This window comes from Symphodus melops (assembly GCF_947650265.1).
Source record: "Symphodus melops genome assembly, chromosome: 4".
In the NCBI taxonomy this organism is placed as follows: domain Eukaryota; kingdom Metazoa; phylum Chordata; class Actinopteri; order Labriformes; family Labridae; genus Symphodus; species Symphodus melops.
The window spans coordinates 25,117,456-25,137,661 of record NC_136694.1 but is presented as its reverse complement, the minus strand read 5'-3'; the positions used below and the strand labels follow the sequence as shown (position 1 = coordinate 25,137,661).

The 20,206-nt window shown below is 40.3% G+C and overlaps 1 protein-coding gene across 1 annotated transcript; it reads left to right on the top strand.

The window, feature by feature from the left end:
- Positions 1-2,718: 2,718 nt before the first annotated feature.
- rhoca (ras homolog family member Ca) lies at positions 2,719-19,959 on the top strand. The gene is made up of 5 exons (XM_079341425.1): positions 2,719-2,846; positions 12,334-12,491; positions 15,416-15,536; positions 16,150-16,280; positions 17,736-19,959. The coding sequence occupies exons 2-5, from the start codon at positions 12,336-12,338 to the stop codon at positions 17,907-17,909; spliced, it is 582 nt and encodes a 193-aa protein (XP_079197551.1). The 5' UTR covers positions 2,719-2,846; positions 12,334-12,335; the 3' UTR covers positions 17,910-19,959.
- Positions 19,960-20,206: the final 247 nt, after the last annotated feature.

Here is a 20,206-nt window from a genome sequence, read left to right as displayed (position 1 = left end):
TGTACCAAGTGTCAGTTTAACTAGGACCAATGTGTGGCTTCTAAATATCCCCTGCCTACACTGACTTCCATCATTAAAATCATCAGCATTAAGAGTTTGTGTTCACAGATTTTTCAAAAGACAGTATTATTGTAAATTTGTTCTTTGTATATATGTAACACAACTCTGAGGATCAGAGTGAAAGCAGTTCTGTCCATGGTAGACTTTACTGTTCCTTCTCTTTGTACCAAGGGTGGAAGACGTCACTATGAAGGGTGCTAACATGTCAAGTTTGCAGATGACACAGTTGCAGTCTGTCTCCCTCATTGAAATGAGTCATCCCTCAGGTCCGCAATCTGTGCACTGGTGTCATGACCACTGAACATCACTTCCACACTCGCTGATCAAAACAGGGAGAAGTGGTAGAAAGCTACAGCTTTGATCTGTGTACACGGAGGCAGAAAGTCAGAAGATATCAAAGAAAGTCAAAGTAAAAAGTTTATTACTTAGACAGACACGTAATGGTGCTATACAAACGCATTTCGAGCCTTACATTCTTGTTTTGTTTGTTTTGAAATGTCAATGTGAAATTACAGTGGGGAGACACATTCAAATAAATATTAAATATCTCCCCCTAATATTTACAAATGTAAACTGTCAAATACATCCCAAAATATTTTCTACTTAATTAAATAAAAGTATGCTATATAGATTTTCTTTAAGTTAAGTTAAGATCAGGGCTTCTGAACTCTCAAATTAACTCAGAAGGATCTCCGAAACCGAAGACCGACAAAGTATAATTTGTATACTTTAAAGCCTGCATATCATTGCAATATTCACTCAAAGCAGGCCTACTTACCATTAGGTCGATGCTCCACTTGAAAAGGAGCAGCACATTTGAAAAAGCCAAAGTGCGGATGAAAAACTCCAACACACATATCCAAATATGTGTGTTGGAGACCCTGTAGTTTGCTTGAAGTTTGCTCTCAGAACTCAGTCTAACCTCAAATCCATGTTTTTGAGTAAAGTTAATGTTATGGAATTAGATCAGTTAACAATGAATTTATTAAAGAGATACTACACTATTAAATAATATTTGTTTAGTGCACTGAAAAATTCATTTGAGGCGAGCAATTTTTAAGTTTTCCTTTTTACAGTCCACGCACTAGGACAGTGGTGCCCAAACTTTTTTTCTTGCGGGCCAAAATTGTCGCTTTAGAATTGCTCACGGGTCACAGGGTTTTTTTGTTTGTTTTTTTTAAATATTGGAAGGAACTTTTTGTATTTCGACCTCTTCAAAAAATAATGTAAATACACAATAACTAATTGCAGTGGGAAACTGTTGTGTTCTAATTTTTTGGAAAGAATAGTCAGGCTTTTATAGGTCTCCCTCGCTAACATGAAAAAGAAAAAAATAATGAAATATGCCATCTGATGAGGCCTAGGGCCAAAATCTTCTGATTCTTCGAACGAAGTAAAGGGCCACAAAAAATCCGCTCAAGGGCCACAAATGGCCCCCGGGCCGCACTTTGGACACCCCTGCACTAGGAGTTATGGGCATGCGTTCATGGAGAGGTGTCAGAATGGGCCTGCTACACACTGTTACACAGGGAGCACACCATGCCTGTGCAATTAAAAATAGACTTATATAAAGAAATGTACATTACCTTTGCAGGAAAAGAAAATATATGTGTTATTTAAAAGAGTAAGCAATTAATAAGTTAATTTACGGCCAATTGTCAACACTAAAATACTGTTTTGATCTAAAATAGTTAAGAACTGCACTTAGCAATGCATTGTGGGATGTTGCGAGTACACACTATGTATCACCTGTCAGCCTGCAGGATGTTTTTTTTTTAAATATGAAGTGATAGATTTTCTCTCTGCTCACATCCACACCCATCCCTCCTGTTGCACGAGCCTTCTTGTACTACAGATGATGTCATCTTTGACCGGAGAGAGGAGGAGGGACCTTGGCGCCTACAGCGGCTGCAGCATCTCAATCAAGCTGGTTAAAGGTAACGATAGCAATACCGGAAATACAGGTATCAGGCTTAAAAAATAAAAGTTTAAAAAAACCCTTTACGTCCTTTAAAAAAAATTAACATTTTGATTTCAAAACATTAAATGGAAGAGCCAAAGCTTGGAACCGTTAAAGAACGTATTTCTGATGTTATAATGAAGTTCAGCTATTGTAATTTGTGTTTGAGTATTGGAAACTAGGATGTCCTTACAGGTTTAACAAAAAGCTACGAAAACGAGAAAGGCAGCATCACCTCAAAAATACATTTTTCATTTACACTAAAGGTGTGTGTTTAAATTGTTGTTTGTTTTCAATGGTAAAATTCAATTGTGCTTTTAGCTGAATGAGAAATAAAATAAAATAGCAAATTTGCACATGAATAGATCAGATTTTCTAAATAAAGTTTTTCTCAAGATTTGTGTGAACATTACTCCTATTTAAAAGCATCAGGTTTCACGATTGGTGATTTGATTTTACAGACAGAAGCAATGATGACATTGTACCCTAAACTTAGAAGTATAAACATGAAAATGAAGTCTTTGAAATCTGAACATGTAATCACAGACTGTCTGGTGATAATAGTTTAACGTTTGAACGCCTTGCCTCTTTTATGTTGAAGGCCGGGAGGGGAAGTTCTCGCATATGAACTCAGCGCAGCTTGTTGCTGGTGGAGGTGGGAGGAACCTGCTCGCCTGCCTCCTGCCTCCTCAGCCCCCTCTCAGTGAAATTAGCGAATACTGCAGCAAGAAGTGAGTGTGTGTGTGTGAGTGTGTCACGATCAAGAGGAGCCAACGAGCGGGGATTACGACTTAAAAAAAAACAACTCTCACCTGGCTGGCGACAGGTAATTATGAAAAAGACGCTCCAGTTTAATGGCAAAAAAACAGCTTGACACAAGTGGACAGGTTAATTAAAGCTCACTTTCTATGATGGGATAAGAAGAAGGTGGCTCGTCCTCAGACTGATACTCTGCATGTTATTTGTTTGTTAAATCAGTGTCGGTGTGATTGTTACAGGAAAGTCTATCCAGGATGGCTGATAGTGTTTCTTTACAACTGTTGACATCTTCCTTGTTTATGTAGTTTGTAAATCACAGCACATGAGGTTCCGTTGGTCTGAACAGTCTGTTCATTGAGTGCGACCTCAATAAGAAACTCCGCATGGCAAACCATCTCATGAGCGCTTCTATTCCTGGAAACACTTCATTTTCCTTCCAGCAATAGACCTCCCGTGTCTTGGACAGCATTGTTTGAGTGGTAAAGTCTAGGAGGATAAATTTGTAAGGGTATGAATTACCTTGAATTTAAATAGGAGTGCCACATCCATTAGGGCTTACCATCTACTGTATGTAAATTATTACAACGATATAAGTTCTCTCATGTAAATAACGTGAAGAATGAACTCAAAACAGAATTAGTTTGGGTTGGCAGAACTTGCAAAAAAAAGTGTTGTCAGCAGCTTTGAAATACATAACTGTTCTATCTGTTATCTCGATGCATATATGTGATACAGATGCCTAGATCAGGGCTGGGATGAAGATTTCTCTGTCCTTTTTCGTTCAGCTGATAGTCACTTAAACTTTGAAATGTTGAGGAAAATTTGTCAAACATTTGTTGTCATTGAACTGTTTTTGTAACCACTAATGAATGTATCTTCTATTTTTAAAATACTTGTTCACAGAAGTTGAATGATATATGAGTCATCCAACAGAACATCAGTGTGTTTGCTTAATTTATTTGACCTTGTGCTGTTTCTAAAATGGGAACATGTGCTTGTAATATTCCTTAAACAGATCTGAATAGATTTGGCTTTGAACAGCTGATGGGACAAAACGTTTTAAAAATGTTGCCTGTTCTTTAAGAAATTGTGTTGACATTATAAACCAAATCATGTGTCGATTTAGTAAAGAAAATAACAATAGTTGCAGACTTAGACTTGGAGGGATATGTAAATACTCGAGGAAGAAGAGAAGTGTGAAGGCTCACATTGAGTCCTCTGAAATGATCCAGTCTGCCACGTTTGTTTGTGTCGAACCTGAGTTAGTGATCACTGGTGAGTCATGAGGTGTCCATTGTTTCGGGGCATCCTTTGCTTCTTGTCTTTGAGGTTGGTCACCACACTCCAGCTGGCTCAACCGGCTTGTCCTGTACTTCCTCTGGAAAGTCTGTGAGTGTGAAATTCATGATAAATTCATCTTTAACCATGAAAATGACACGACTGCAGGCAATAAAGATTGAAGATTCCTGCTAATGCTGTGGTTAGACAAGCATAAGATGTGACGCTTTCTTTTCGACAGGCTCACTGAGTCATAATGTACCCGGATGTAACCCAGAGTTCATCCTCAGGAATGATGTTTTTGTTTTGGAAAATAGTGTCTCGTATCTCCTTAGTATATCTGAAGTTTTGTCTAATTTAGGGAAAGAAAAATAACAATCAGAAAAGTAGTCTTTATATTTTGCTTATTTGCCCTACTGGCCACTACTGGTGTTGCAACAAGATAAATCATTAGTGGACCCAAATAATGTTTGGGTCTTTCTAGCACTTGATGAACAATAATTGTCTTGGTGTTCAATCATACAAAACATCCTTTTTTTTTTTTTTTGGTTTTGCTTCGAGATTTCTTGGATTGGTGCTCTTGCCGGCGTCTTATTTTTGTCATTGTAAAAAGGGCAGCTGAGCGTTCTTTATGCTAAGCTAAGCTAGGCTGCTGCTTGCAGTAACCTGAATACGTATCTCTGTTGTATTTGTATGTACAGCTGCTCGTTGTTGTCCGATACTCTGTACATTGTGCTGCTGCCTTTCTTGTCCAGGACACTTTTAAAAAAGACATTTTTAATCTCAATCTTGATTTTTTCCTGCTTAGATAAATAATTTAAAAGTATATTTACCAGAAATATATGACAGTGGGGCCATTCATTTCATCTATCTCTCAGCAAATAGACAAGTGTTTTACAAACTGTTTAAAGACAATTTTAACAAAAACTGCCACGTAAAACTGGATTATTTTTAATGTACAGAATGAGAAACTATCTATATATTTTCTGTAAATGGTTAAATATCTATTTCCCCCTAAGAGGCATTAAGGAATATGTCATACTGGCTTATATTCCATGGGTTGGCTTGACTGCTGGGACATTTGTCATTTCCATGGGTGTACCAGTAAAACCATGACTCAGTGCGACTAAGGCGCTGCAGTGTTTGTAACATAGAGCCACAGACTGTGAGACGCTGACCTGATCTGTGTGTGTTTTCCTGCTGCTGTGTGAGAGAGAGCTCAGTGAACATCACATTTCAATTCAAACGCACATGAGGCTGCAGGAGTCTTTGTATACTCAACTGCTCATCTGAAAGGACCCCAAAGCATTCTGATAAGATTTGTTTTTGTCATCCAACGTCATAGCAGATTTGTCATATGATGGCATTGCCTTTCACATTTAGTCAGATAAGGTACATTAGAGGTATGGGGTGTAGACAGCCGGTGTCGCAGGCGCTCTGTCTGAGCCTCTATCTCTCTGCCAGTTTATGAACTTTGGCCCACTTCTCACACAAGCAGAGACTTAACAGAGGTGAGGTAAATTCTTACATGCCTTCAGATCTTACAGCCCGTTAGCTTGTCTCTCATGAGACAAAAAAAAACATGACAACCTTCTTGGAAATACAATGCTGGATGACATCCCTTTAATAGATAGATAGATAGATAGATAGATAGATAGATAGATACTTTATTGATCCCGAGGGAAATTCAAGTATATATATATAATTAAAAAAAAGTCCCTACAGTTCAGTAGACTTTTTTTTATTCTGTTTTAAAATAAATATTGCCTTGTTCCATCGAGATTTTAGAGAGACTTGTATCTCTGGGTGGGTCATTATCCGTTAGACTGACAAACAGACAAGCCTCTGTTTTATTGCTTTGATAGTGATGAAGCCTTTATCTGGTGATATTGAGCTTCTTGACAACCACCCTGTGATGAAACCAACAATCCAGGAAATAACCTCTCTCAGTTTGGATATCAGCTGATCTGTAAGTCTGGATGTTTGAGTTTTTATCTTGTTTGAAAAAAACCCAATAACCCATAGGAATCCAGTAAGACGAATAAAACGATCAATCTCTGGCTCATTTCCTGTGCTATGTTTGCTTGTTTGAACAATATCGGAACAAAAAAAAAGTCTTCCTCATCATCATCCCAGAAACAACAGGCCTTTTATTGGTTGGATGTTTGTCTGTGCTCACCGTTGTTGTTGAGTTTGAACGCGTGTGAGGAGTGAAAGGCAGCTCTACCTCATTGGTCACAGGGTCACGCTCTGCCGTGTGCTAACTCCCTGCTCACTGTGTGTTGCATAACTCTTTATGGCCCCTAAGCTTTAAGAAACCTCCTTAGAGGAAGGGAGAGAGGTGCTGTGTTCATTAACCCGGGGCATTTCTCAAATAGTTGTAGGAAGTAATGGTGCTTAGCTATCCTCTGCTCATGTTTTAATGGCTCCTTGGGTTCAGTGTGGATCACGTCGATGCTGTCCAGTGTCTCAGAGTGTCTTCATTGTTTAGAGACAAACAAAACTCACTTTTAAAGCTCCCCCGCTTTACACGTTTTTGAAATCTTTCCGTCTGCACCTGTAGTCTCCTGTCTTGATTAATAAAGAAGTGGATTTTCAGTTTATAAGATCATTCATTGTGGTTTCCTTGACTACAAACTTGTGAGGTTTGATTCAATTAGAGACCCGTGAAGTGTTAAATGTTTCCTGAGGTAACGTCAATCCTTCTAAATGAGAGTCTGAAACAGCACATGTTTGCCAGATTTGGTTTTGTAAATTCCTTAACCGATTAATTAAGTATCAGATTGTTTGTGATGGATTATCTGGACGTTGGGGGAGGGGGCTGCGAGCTGAGCTGCTGCTGGGGGCAGCTCAGGTTATTTACTTCAGTCTATTGGGTGAGGGCGCACAACAATGATAGCAATCTTATAGCATCGATGGAGGGTTAGCAGGGAAATAGACAATCAAAACTCAAAAGTGACCCTCCGCTTGCTTATCGTTCCTGCTTTTCGATAAATCATGCACAGATGTCTCTTCCTTTCCAAGACAAACGCACAGGCTATTTAAATTTGGTAAAAGAAAACCATTGAATTAAAAAGATTCCTGTTAAAAGTCAGCGTTACCGTTTTTTCCCAGCATGCCCATGTCAGGGGGGGGCTATGAGCTGAGCTGACGTTAGCTTGTTTGTAGTTTGCTTGTTATTCGGTCTGGGTTCCTCCACTGGTAAATGTGTTGGACATAGTTATGTTGTCTTCTTTCTGTCTCTCTGAAATAAAAAGAACAGGTTAGTGAAAACATTAGGAACACGTAGCGTATTAGAAGAAGTTTTGTTCTAAAATGGGTCCACATGAGGCTAACGTCAACTAAAAGATGTGCTTATGTGTGTGTTTGTATAATAGGTTGAAATAGGAGTTTGTTGTGGCACTGAACTAAATAAAAGGGAACCAAAAGTTATAGCTTCATATTGAACGGCCAAATAACACTTTATCTCTCTGGTACTGGAAGGTTTCTCATCAGTATCAGCCAATATTAAAGTCTAGGTATTTGAATTTCTAGGTATTTGGCATTTAAGAAAAGATATGTTTTTGATTTATCCCCATAAATAAAAGACTCTTTTGAAGCACTGGTTGACTAAAGTTCAGACTGTTCAGTATCATTGTTCTATCCCTGTTAAGTTGTTCTCTTTCGTTCTGTCCAGTCAGTCTTGCTGTCTCACAGTCATAGTGTCTACCTCAGCATGACTGAAGGCTAGATGAATATGTTCTAGCCTTCTCCTCTCCACCACAGAATAAATCTCAGTTATGTTCTGTAGAGTCACAGTGACAGCTGAAAGGAAATGCCTGCACCCTGAACTGAGTTATGGTTATGTCGAGGCGACTGAGTAATGTTGAAGTGTTTCTTCTTTTACCACTGCTTATATGAAAAGGGTTCATCTCTCAGCGTCACATTTCATCCAGTGGCGTGAAGGGTAAAGGGCAGAGGTCAGCCTGTGGGTACAGGCGGCAGTGAAGTGGTGCCCATTTACAATTATGGATTACATCAGGTGAGATCAGGCTTTGGTTTGAATGTGGAGAGAATTAATGTTGAACTGATTTTCTTCTGTCAGCGAGACAAACAAGCTTGATTAGTGAATCAAGTGTCCCATCTTGTTATAGATATGGAGCTCAAATGTTCTTTAATGTTCTCCTGTGTTCCTGTAAGTCAAGTGTATGTAGGGTATCAATGGTAGTTACTGACATATTTGATTAACATCAAGACGGATATTGTATATTTTAAAGCAAATGGCATGATTGATTAACCACTGAGTACCTCCACACTCGAGCCTGACCAATTAATAGGCTAGCTGGGATCATCGGCCAATTTTAGCTTATCAGCTGACCATCAGTATCAGTTAATTCTATGTCAGATATGTGCTGATATTAGTAGATTTATTCACCAGTCAAATAGCATTTCATTTTAAATTTAGTTTATATGGAAAATATTTCTCAGTAACTCACGTTTATACGACTCAGACATACCCTGCCCCGAGCATGACACAGAATATAATCACACAAACGTGAATACTGTTAATCCACAGCCACCTGAAGTCCCCCCCCCCCCCCCCCCCCCTCAGATGGTGCAGTCATTAGTAACCATTAGCAGTTGAAATAGCTTTGAATCAATCATAGGAGGCTCAAGTATTGGGCACAGTGAGGGACTATATGCCACATTTTCAAGCATCATTTCCTTCTTCCAATATGTCAAGATGTCAGTTAATCATCTCCAAATATCACGGCCATTGAGGCAGAGCTGTCAGAGTGAATGCATGTAATATGTAGGAGTGTGTGCATGTGTGTGTGCGTGTTTGTGTGTTGTGTTGTGTTGCCTCTGGCAGACCCCTCGGTGTCCCAGCTCGGCTGAGGCCTGTCCAAACACATCTGCAGCCAAACGCTCCTCCCCGGCTTCGCAGAACAGGAAGTGGATTGTTTTGTTTCACAGGGTGAGCCTCTGAGGCCTCGGCGCTGCTGTCTCCCCCTTGTTTTGCTTTGAACCCATCATTTAGTTCAGCTCTTTCCTGGAAATCAAAAGACACTGTGCCGTTCCCCAGTATCAATATTCCTGCTTATAGAAGGAAAGCAGAGGTTATTATGTTTCCGGTAAATATTCAGTTTTTGTTGCAAGGGACACATAAGTGAATGGTGATTTTTAAACTGTAAACATTTTTCAGGGGATTTTGATACTCGTTAAACATGTAGAAGTGACAGTGGGGTGAGCATGACACAGTACAAGCAGACTTTGCTGAAGCAGCCTGAACTCCATCTCTGTGCTGCTGGAACTAAACACACTGCAGCAGAAGGAGTTGTGCTTCAGGCAAAAGGAAGAAAATGTTAACAAACTATGATCAGATTGGGAACAAGTTACCAAAGATGTTAATAAAACTGTCAAACAAGAAAACATGTCCAGGATGGCTGCTGGTTATGCCAAATATCCATGGAAACATGGCGGGGTAATAATTTCTTCTTCTCTTCTGTCTGTTGTTTTCCTCTGCTCACTCTGACTTTTGAGCTTTCTCAAAATGAATGTGTGCAGGGAAAGGTAAGATTGGTCCCTTTTTATAAAGATTTCTTTGGAGATGTTAAAAGCAACTTTAATTTGAAGAAAAAATAAGCTCCAGTCACAGTTTCTCAAACGTGACTATTTGCTGATTTGTTGGCCCTCGTACAACAACTGGTTCGATAATACAACTCTTACTTTAGGCTTAGGTAACAGAAAGCAGAAAAGCCTCTTTTTCACGTAAAGCCAGTTGTTTCCCACTGTGTTAAGTTAAGCTTCATTATTTCTGCGAAAACATGATTTGCATCTATCACTCTTTTAAAATAATAAATAATTCTTCGAGTACAATCCCTGTATGATAACATGTCTAACTCTCTTTGTCAAACCAACAATAGAGTGAGGAATAACTTCAGAACATGTTTGTGATTATTTTACTGAAGGGTCGTTGCCATGGCTCTAAACAGAGACTCGCAGTGGGCGTTGGGGCAGACTCGACTCCAAAGTTTCCCCCCCCTGCAGCACTGAAAGATTAATTTCCTCTGATAAGTGGGTGCCCTCGTGAAGAGGGTTGCTGTCAAGACTGTCTGGCTGGAAGTGGATGAGGTGAGGAGCCAAATGACTATATGCACAGCTGCTCCCAGGCAGCAGGGAGTCAGCTCATCCATCAGGTGCACAGCAAACTCATACCCTCCCAGCCTGCACCCAGTCAAGCAGCCCGCGTTTGTGCTTATTGCAGAAATGTTTCTTGGTTCATTGTGCAGGCCTTAAGCATAGCTGTAAGATTTAAAGCTCCTGCAAGTAGTTTTTAACTAGTTATCCAACAGACTGTGATAAATTCAGTTGCCTCTATTTGACCTACAACAGCAAGCAGCCTGAGATGACCCAACTGGAGTCCCGGCTTATGCAGGGATGGCACACACATAATTGAAATATATTTACTTTTTCTAACTCCAGTAATTATTCCTACTCTAAATACTACTGTTACAACACCATACAGATGTCATATTATCATGTATTAAACCTGAACAAGTAAATAGCCTTATGGACTCAAAAAGAAAATGTGTTCACAGTTTACAAGAACAAACAAAGGGGAGCAGCTACCATCATCTGTGATGAAGCCCATCACCAGTCATGGTCGGGGTGGCCAATCAGATTTCAAAAGGTGCCCAGGTCACTCCCTGTATCCACCCTTCATGCAAGACCATCAGAAAGAAGATGTACATTTGTAATGCCACAGTATGGTTTGTTGGGTCATTCATGGATTAAATATCACTCTGGAGTTAACGTCTCTCGGCACCATATAAGAATTCAACTTAGCCTCAGTTTCCAAAAGTGAAACCTGAGAGCCTTAAACAAAGTCTTCTTCAATACAGCTTGGTATTAATTTAGTTCATTACAGTCCCATTTAGAATAAAAGATGAAGAGCACTACGTTTTAGGGCAGGGCTGTGACTCCGTTGGTAGAGCAGGTCATCTCTTAATCGGAGGGTTTGGGGCTCAATCCCCAGCTCCTGCAGCAACATATCCGCTGTGTCCTTGAGCAATATACTCAACCTCAAACCACTCCATCTGCAACAGCAGCAACATATGCATGTGTATAAAGAGGGTCTTTAATTACCCGTTCATATTTTTAGCTAATTGTTCATATTTAATGTTTACATTGTACAGCGAGAGCACAGTCTACTCAAGTTAAATTCCTTGTGTGTTAAACGTATTTGGCCAATAAAGCTGATTCTGATTAGTTACTTCTGATGGTCACTTTACATAGCAATTTCTGCCATCGGTGTGTGAAAGGGTCGGTGTGACAGTTGAGGAGTAGAAGAGAGCTATACAGGTTCAAGTCCATTACTATTTAGCTGTGATTGACAAGCTGCTACCACGCCGAGCAGTAATCCTGAATGGAGAAGTATAATGCAAATCCCTCCTATCACAAACATGCAGGATTCAAGACTTCAAAGGAAGTGGTGTTAGGGCTGCACAAACCAAAGTGTGATGTAATAGAGCTGCATCCACATATTTTAAACAGTCTTTGAGTTACACACATTCTCAAAGCTCTTCTTTTTCTACAACAAATAAAATGAAGTACACGCAGGCAGGTAGGTTGAGATGATGTTCCTTTTAATGCACAGCTGTTTAGAGATAAATAGGTTATCTACTGTTGGGATCAAAGAAGGACTGTGTTTTATCTCCCTACAAGTACTTTTCCAGCTGCTCCGATTTCCCAGACGCTTCTTCTTTCTACACACTTTACAGAGAGAAACAAACCGGGCGAAGCAGAAGCCTGATAACGCATTCCTTCATGTCCTTACTTGTCTCAGCGCCCCCCCTCCTCTTCCAGTCCTTCCCATATCTCCCCTCCTATCTTCTTTTATGCAGCTTTTGTAGTCTCGATGATGTGGCATTGGGGATCCAAGGTCTGTGTCTGCAGTTGTCTGTGACAGCGTTCAGATCAAGGAGCCCTCCCTCAGGTGTAATGTGATGCGGTGCTGTCAGTCAGAGATGTCAGAGGGGTTGCTTTGGAGTCACACAGCATGAGCAGAAAGTTTCGAACAACATTGTGTCGCTGATCTGACTCGTGTTCCTACTGCAATCTCTGCAAATGACTTAACCATCTGTCATATAAAGAGTGTTATGTGACTCCTTTCTGCAGCAGCATGACAAGTTTTATCTCCCATAGCCATAAAGATTATTTTTCTTCCTGTTGTGGGACTGCTGATGAATTTGGCTATGTGAGTGACAAAATGTCGTCTTCTTGTTTCCCAACAGAGATGGCAGCCATCCGAAAGAAGCTGGTGATTGTCGGGGATGGAGCTTGTGGGAAAACATGTCTTCTCATTGTTTTCAGTAAAGACCAGTTTCCTGAAGTCTATGTCCCGACAGTGTTCGAGAACTACATCGCTGACATTGAGGTCGATTGTAAACAGGTTTGTTGATTTGACTGCAGAAGAAGCCGCCTGAAAATATGGAAAATATATATTTTTTTTTTTCTTTTTCACTTTATTAACAAATCAACTATCTTAAAAGTAATAAGACGGATGGCGTCATTGACTGTCTGCTTTAGTGAACCACTATGATATATTGTATAGTGCTGACAACAGTGATTCATGCAGAAGACATGGTGACACATGTCAAAGTTAACTCCCAGTATTTTAAGTTAACAAGTGTAAACTACAAGATCACACTGTTGTGTTGTTCTACCTTTGTTTGTCTGAGGTCTTTGGTGCATTTTTGATCTTTTACTTTTCGTATAATGTGATTTACAGACATTTTAGATGAAAGCCTACCAACATTTTTTTGGACTCTTTAGTACCTTAAGCTTGAGTTAGCTTTGTGGTGCGCACCATTTACCTCAGACCTTGGAGCTCAGAATGAAGTCACACCTGCGTTATCATGTTTCATGTCATCATGACAAGCAACATGACCGCATCCAAGTGTATTGTGTAGGTGTATTGTCAGCTTATACAACACACTACATGATAGTTTGCAGGCAAGATAATCCGACATGTCCAGAACTTGAAAGGTACTATGTGATTTCAGATGAAGAGAGGGTTATGAAACCATGCATGTCCTTCTCAAAGTTTGTGTAACCTCTTGACTGAGTCACAGGAGCCCCTCAGCGATGGTCACATCTTAGCTGCAGATGGTTTATGTCAAAGGGTTTTGTTCTCTTTAGCCGACCACCGCTGCAGGATCACTTCTTGGCAAAACAGGAAATGACTCTACTTCCCAGTTTCCTGTTCAGACAAGGGACAACGATGTCTCCTGGCAATCCCCCTCCTCACATCAAGACCCTCTTGCCTCCTCCATCTGCTTCAGAAATGTCTCTCATTTCCTGTCCTGGTTGTACTCTGACTGGGGGAGCTAAGGATGGGTTAATTGTTGTGGTCTGGACCTGAAATATCAAGTAATGGATAGATGATGAAGTGATCTAGCTGGGATAATTTTGGTAAAGATATGTGTCATCCCCGTGTAAGTTACCCCTCCTTCATCTTCCAAAAGGACACTGGCCCCTGGGGAATTAGCCCATTACACAACCAGCTGGATTTTGTTCTCAGACCCGAAATCTGATTCCCCCGCTCCTCCCCTCGAGGGTTAAAACATTTCTTTCTCTCACCTTCAGAGGATTGAGCAGTCTCTTAAAATAGCTGTTTGTTTTCCCCCTTCGTTCTCTTCCTCTCCGAAGTCCTCAGCCTACGAAAAGGTCCGGTGGGAACATCGCTCTGGTTGCTCATGCTATCTCTCCCTTCGGCTGCCACCTCCCACCCTCTGCCTCTGCGAACGGCTATTTTGGGACAGTTGACTGATGTGTTTGCTCTTTGTGGGCTCAGCAGCATCTATTGTCATTCAGTAAAGTTTCGGGATTCAAAACTTTTAAAAACGTCCACCCCTTCGCTGAAAATAGTGAGTCAGCTGTTAATGCCTGCTCAGGGACAGAAGGTATCTGGATGGATGCTCGCTTATCTCCCACTTTCCCTAATTGAATTAATCAGTGGTGTGATGGGATGAGGCCATTCCCTGAGTTCATTTCCACAACACAGACAACATTATAGACTCATAAAGCTGATTATGGTGAGGAGAAGCTATTATCCAAAGAAGGAAAGTCACTGTGGTTAAAACCGTTCAAGTCACAAGTTATGATCAATATGTGAAGCATGTGTGTTTTAGTGGAGCTAAATGTCCTGAGGTTAAGTAAACCTAACATTTCTAACTTCCTGGTACGTGAAGCATTTACCCCTGGGAAAATATCTCCGATGCAGCACACGTCATACTGTCAGTGTGCTCAGGCTCTCAGTGAATGAGACAATAAACGTCACCACTAATGACATCGTGTTCTATGTTTGTGCGTTCATGTGTAACGATGAACAACTTTGCATCTGCACTGGACAGGCAGCTTATTTTCTCTTTTAGCCCTTAAGCTTCCGGTAAAAGTTTTTAACTGGCAGGCGAATCCATACTCCGTGCCTCTTTATTACGTACAAAGAAAAACAAGGCTGTGAGCATGAAGTTAAATTATTCCTATGAAGTGATTATGGATGCTTGCCCCCACAATCGAAAAGTTGTTGTGAGATAAAGCGACTTAAAGCATGCTGCTGAAAATCCTTCTGTTTATACTTTGTTTGCAGTTGTTCACAAAATGCAAAACATTTACTATGACCAGCTTGTTAAGAGAGACTCCTTTTGTCCAAACAGGGCGCCAAAATCAACAATCTGTGAAAGTTCCTCATAGTTGCTTAAAAAGTTCCTTTTTAGAGGATTTATATCTGGCTATAAAAAAAACTTCGATTTTAGCTTAAAAAGTAAATTAGACCGACCACATTAAGACTGACCATTTTTGAATATTTTTTCAGTTTCGCCTGTTACTGATTCCCTCTGGGTCAGGCAAGCTGTAAGGAATTAAAGGAGTGTAAAGTGACTTCTTCTGTAGAGTATCAGCAAAGAGATTAGATAATTTTATGCTGAGGAGTGGCCAACACCGACACGCTGAGTCACAGGAGGAGGAAGCTTGTTTAGGAAATATGGGCGCGTCAAAACGATCAAAACCAACATCAGAAGGCTACCGGATGATGTCGGGAACAACCAGCTGCACTTTGATTGTGGATTGTGTTGTCTTTGGGGAAAAAATAAAATAAAATGCTCAAAACAGATAAAAAAGAAACTTGGGCAGCCATTCATATATCTGGATGAGCCGCTGAGGAAAAGTATGGGTGTAGAAAATAACAGATGTTCATAGCCTTTGTGAGTTTTTTATATTGGGGTCACCAGCCTCATGAGTAGGCAGCTTCTTGGAGGCCATAGAACAAAAACAGGGGACCTGCCTCATCATTGTTTTGTTTCTGATCTCTCCCAGGTGGAGTTGGCGCTGTGGGATACTGCAGGCCAGGAGGACTACGACAGGTTGAGGCCTCTCTCCTACCCTGACACAGATGTCATCCTCATGTGCTTCTCCATCGACAGCCCCGACAGTTTAGGTAAAAACTAGTAACTTGTTTTGAAAAGGGGTGTGGATAGCCGAGTGCTTTTGCCCCAATGTGCAGAGGCTTTCGTCTTCATCACAGCGGCCGTGGGTTCTAATCTGACCTCAGACAAACGCTGCATCTCATCCCTCTCTCCCTCCTCCCAACATTTCCTGTCTCTCTTTACCTTTCCTGGCCAGTGAAGGCAACAAAGCCCCAAACGTAGCTTAAAATGAATAAAATGCTTAATTTTCAATTTCACTTTCAATGTATGTACACAGTTAGCCATCGTAACATAAACCAGACTGAGACAGCAGCAGTACAGAAAGATAACTGATGTGGTTTGTATTACAGAACACATGATTTATAAAGTGTAAAAGGGATATTTTGTCCAGGCAGTTTATACGAGCTTTGCAAGCTGTTCTCAAACATCTTAATGCCTTGATGGAGAACAGGATTAGTGCAGCTAAAAACATTTCTGCCTCGAGCAGTCTGCAGAGCAATCCATCATGAGAAGTGTTCTGCTCTGTGACTCTGCACAGCCGGTCCCTTTTTTTTTTATAGTCCAACCTCCACTTCCCTCTTTGTCTCGAGTGTGTCAGCTCACTTCTTGTCTCTCCTGGGACAGAAAATATCCCTGAGAAGTGGACGCCTGAGGTGAAGCACTTCTGTCCCAACGTCCCCATCATCCTAGTGGGGAACAAGAAGGACCTGAGGAACGATGAGCACACACGGAGAGAGCTGGCAAAGATGAAGCAGGTACGGAAGCCTCAGAGGGCCAATGAACAGAGGAAGAGGGTAATCAAGGACAAGTAGGAACCTCTTCAAAAGTCTGGCACTTAAACCTGAATTATTTATGTGCGTATCCATGAAAAGTATTGCCTCTCTGGGAGCTCAGTTTGACAATAGCACTGCATTAAAACTAGCTCCTTCATTTTATTATAGCCTCAAGGTTAAGTATGGTTATTTTACACTTCTGTCCTGGGAATATTTGCACAGTTTCTTTATCGTCTCCACTGAATACATGCAAAAAACTCAAGTTTATCAAAAGTCAAGACGGAAAATAAGGAAAAGTCATCATACGAGTTTAGTTTTCTTACAGTTAGCACATAACAGTATTCATATTTTTCTGCTTTCCTTAAATGGGAATGATGGGGAACATTACATAAATACAGATATCTTTATAACAAGTTTTCCTTTCCAATACCATTGGATGAGTATTTGCTATTTACAAGTAGCCCTTTCATACCAGTATGATGAAAACATCAGTTTTGTTTTTTTACAGTATAATCGAGTCATTGTAAAAACGTAATGTTTGTTTTATTTATATCACTTTGTTTCAGAAACTTTACTTCAGTTGTCCCTGAAGGGAACTCGAGGTTGCCAGTTGCTCTTATACAGAACATAGCACTCAGTAATATAGAAATGTGTACAAGAAATGGGAATGAAAAAGGCATATTCCTGTGTCATTGTGTGGTGCATCTTGGCTGAATGAGTCGTGGATGAGCTGAATGTGCTCCTGTGTTTAACCAGCACCTCAAATTTGCTTCAGAGATCCTTACCGACCTCTGGAGAAAAACATCCAGCATGGACAATTCTTCTTGAACATTAACTGAAATGCTCTCTGCCCCCTTTTTTTCACAAATATATATACTTTTTTATACCCGTCTGTCATTTAAAAGGTAACTTCCCCACAGGGACAGCTTTCTGAAAAGGCTCCCAGAGGCCTTTCACTCGTACAATAATGACAGCAGCCTATTAGTGTACAGCATCACAGAACATCACAGCACTAAGGTCGCCTCTTGTTTATCTCCTGGTCCAGCTGATAATAGAGACTTGTTAACAAAACTCTCCAGCTCGTTCAGGGGCCTCTGTCAGCTTTTTCCTTTCTGTAGAAACCAGGACCCATTCGACAAAGAGTAACACTAAGTCATCAGTTTGTCATGGTCACACAGACATCGGTGGCTGTGAGTAGAGTAGTCTTCCTTGCCACTGGTTTGTATCCTTAATATCAATGCAGAAGTTCAGGTTACTAATGGACTGTATATAAGAAATACAAATCTCAAGTGAGATGATGGACTGAAGCTGTCGCTCAGAAAACAATACAAAGCAAAATGTAAAAAAGGAAATATTTTGTTCTGTCTGACTCATTCCTTTTTGCAGTTGATTTTTTCCACACAGTCCCTAACAACAATATCTGACCTCACCATGCAGGAGCCGGTGAAACCAGAAGAAGGCAGAGAAATGGCCAACAGGATCAGTGCTTTCAGTTACTTGGAGTGCTCTGCGAAGACGAAGGATGGTGTGAGGGAGGTGTTTGAAATGGCCACTCGCGCAGCGCTGGAGGCCCCCAAGAAAAAGAAGACAGGCCTTTGCAGACACCTGTGAGCTGCCCTAAAATCAGACCAGCCGACCGATAGGAGAATTATTGCAAAGGACTGACGTTCTACCAAACTGCATTTTGTACTGTATCTTGTATTTCACGATAACGGTCAGGTGGTAAAATGGATTGCAAACAAGATGATTGTGTCTATATTACATTATTTGTTAGAAATTGTTGTTTAAAGTTTTTGATTATCCTGTTTTTCTCCAACATCTGTCTTTACATGTAGAATGTTTTCCTACTTGTCTTTCTTTATACGTGTGATGCATTGAGGAGTTAAACATGCACATATTTGTATGCAATATTTTTGTTCACAAGCAGCATTTTACTCGGCTTGTATGAAGTACTTATGAGTGTCCAACAGTCCAGGTTGTCGTCTTATCAACTCAGCCCATTATGCTGTCAGTCCTCATTTTGGGAAATGTAAGTTTTTTTTTGTTTTGTTTGACCACATTATTGGCTTTTTTTTTTTTTTTTTTTTTTTGCACCACAGTGTTCTTCTGGTGTTGTCTTTTAGCTTACATTTCAGCTATAGACTATTTGTCATATTGTGCCTCATTGTACACAGGAATGTCATTGTGAAACCTGAGCAGAGATAACGTTTAATGCTGATGAAAACTCTTTATGCACAACAAATGGTTGCTTATTTTTAAGATGTTTCAATAAAGCAACAACCTCCAGTGTTGAAAAGTTAGGCCAGTGCAGAAGTGCAAAAAACTGCAGTTCCTCAAGTGTCCACTTGAGGCTTTCTCCAAAAGCCAAGGAATCCCCATTAAGTCCCATATTACAAATACCCATTTCTACGACTGAAATAAACGTGTTTACAGCCTGGTACAAAAAAACAAACAGTTTTTGTGTCTAACTAATTTCTTTTTTGGAAACGTTGTTTATAAAGAGTGTTTTTTCTTACATTGTTCTGCTTTGAATTAGTATTTGGAGTTTGAAGAGATTGCGACTGACAAGCCGGTGCATTGCAGCTGTTTGCTGAAATGCTAAAAACCTGTCTCACTCCACCTTTTTGTAGACAGAATTTGCGTTTCTGATACAGCAGCCAGCATGGCTTCAGGATGCTTCTTCAGAAACCAATGGGTGACATCACTGACGCTGCGTCCATGGTTTATACAGCATTATATGGTTCCTATGTCTTTTTTTTTTTTTTTTCGTTCTCTGTGATTCCAGCTAATAGACTTGAGTAATGCCTAGGATCACCAGTGTGATGCATTATGTATCATTATTGGGAAATCCCAAGACCTGATTTCTCATAAGTTTAACTTGAAGTTTATGAAGTAGACTCGGAGCAATGATTGGATTAGAACTGGCTAACCAAGACATTTTCCATATGCTGAAAGGCTGAGTTGATACAGAAACACATAAAGGTTAAGGTTCCTTTTTATTGAGAATGACACGAGTTCAGCTTCTGGTAAAGCAGAGAGAATTCCCTCTGCTGTTGGAAACCGTTTGTGTCTGACAGGTTAGGTAAGAATGTGTGTGCGGATGTTTCCTGTCAGGTGACATTCTTCACATGTTTTAAGGGAGTGGAGTCATGTGTTATGAGTTCATTTTACATCCCGTCTGCTCTGTTGTTCCTGATTTAGTTGCTCACACCAGACCACATAGACCTTTTGCCATATTGAATCAGAGTGACCTTTCTGGAATGTTTAATCTTTCCTCAAAAAAAACAAGATGATTACACAAAATATATCAAACGTTTCCTAAACTTTCAGCCATCCGTAGCTAAAAATAAGAATAAACCCAGAACTTTAGTTACCTTTTTTATTATCCTGGCAGGTAAAAGCAGGTTACAACAGTTTACGGTTTGTGTCAATATTGGCGCCCCCCTGTGGACTAAGTTGTATATCTTGTCTTTCTGCTGATTTTGTCCTGTACATGTTAGTTGGTGCTTTTTTTTGTTTTTGAAATCATTCTGCTTTATAAAAGTCAAATTTGTTACTTATAAAGAATCTTTGCTGTTGTAAATGTTATTAAAGGCTGTTTCAGCATCGTACAGCTTTTCACTTTAACAGCGGTCGCAGGCATAAAGAAATATCAACCTTGTCCCAGATGGTCTTGTTTGCTTTTTTTTAGGTGCAAGAGAAGCATTAATATTACTCATGTCGTATAACCAGTTAAAAACCTTCCAGGAGCTGTAAAATCTAATTAGGATGATACACATTACCCAAATATACACTGCTCAAAAAAATAAAGGAAACGCTAAAATAACACATCCTAGCATTGATGTGCCATGCACTACCTGAGCCACTTGCAGACTCCGTCTCATGCTACCACGAGAGTGAAGCACCTT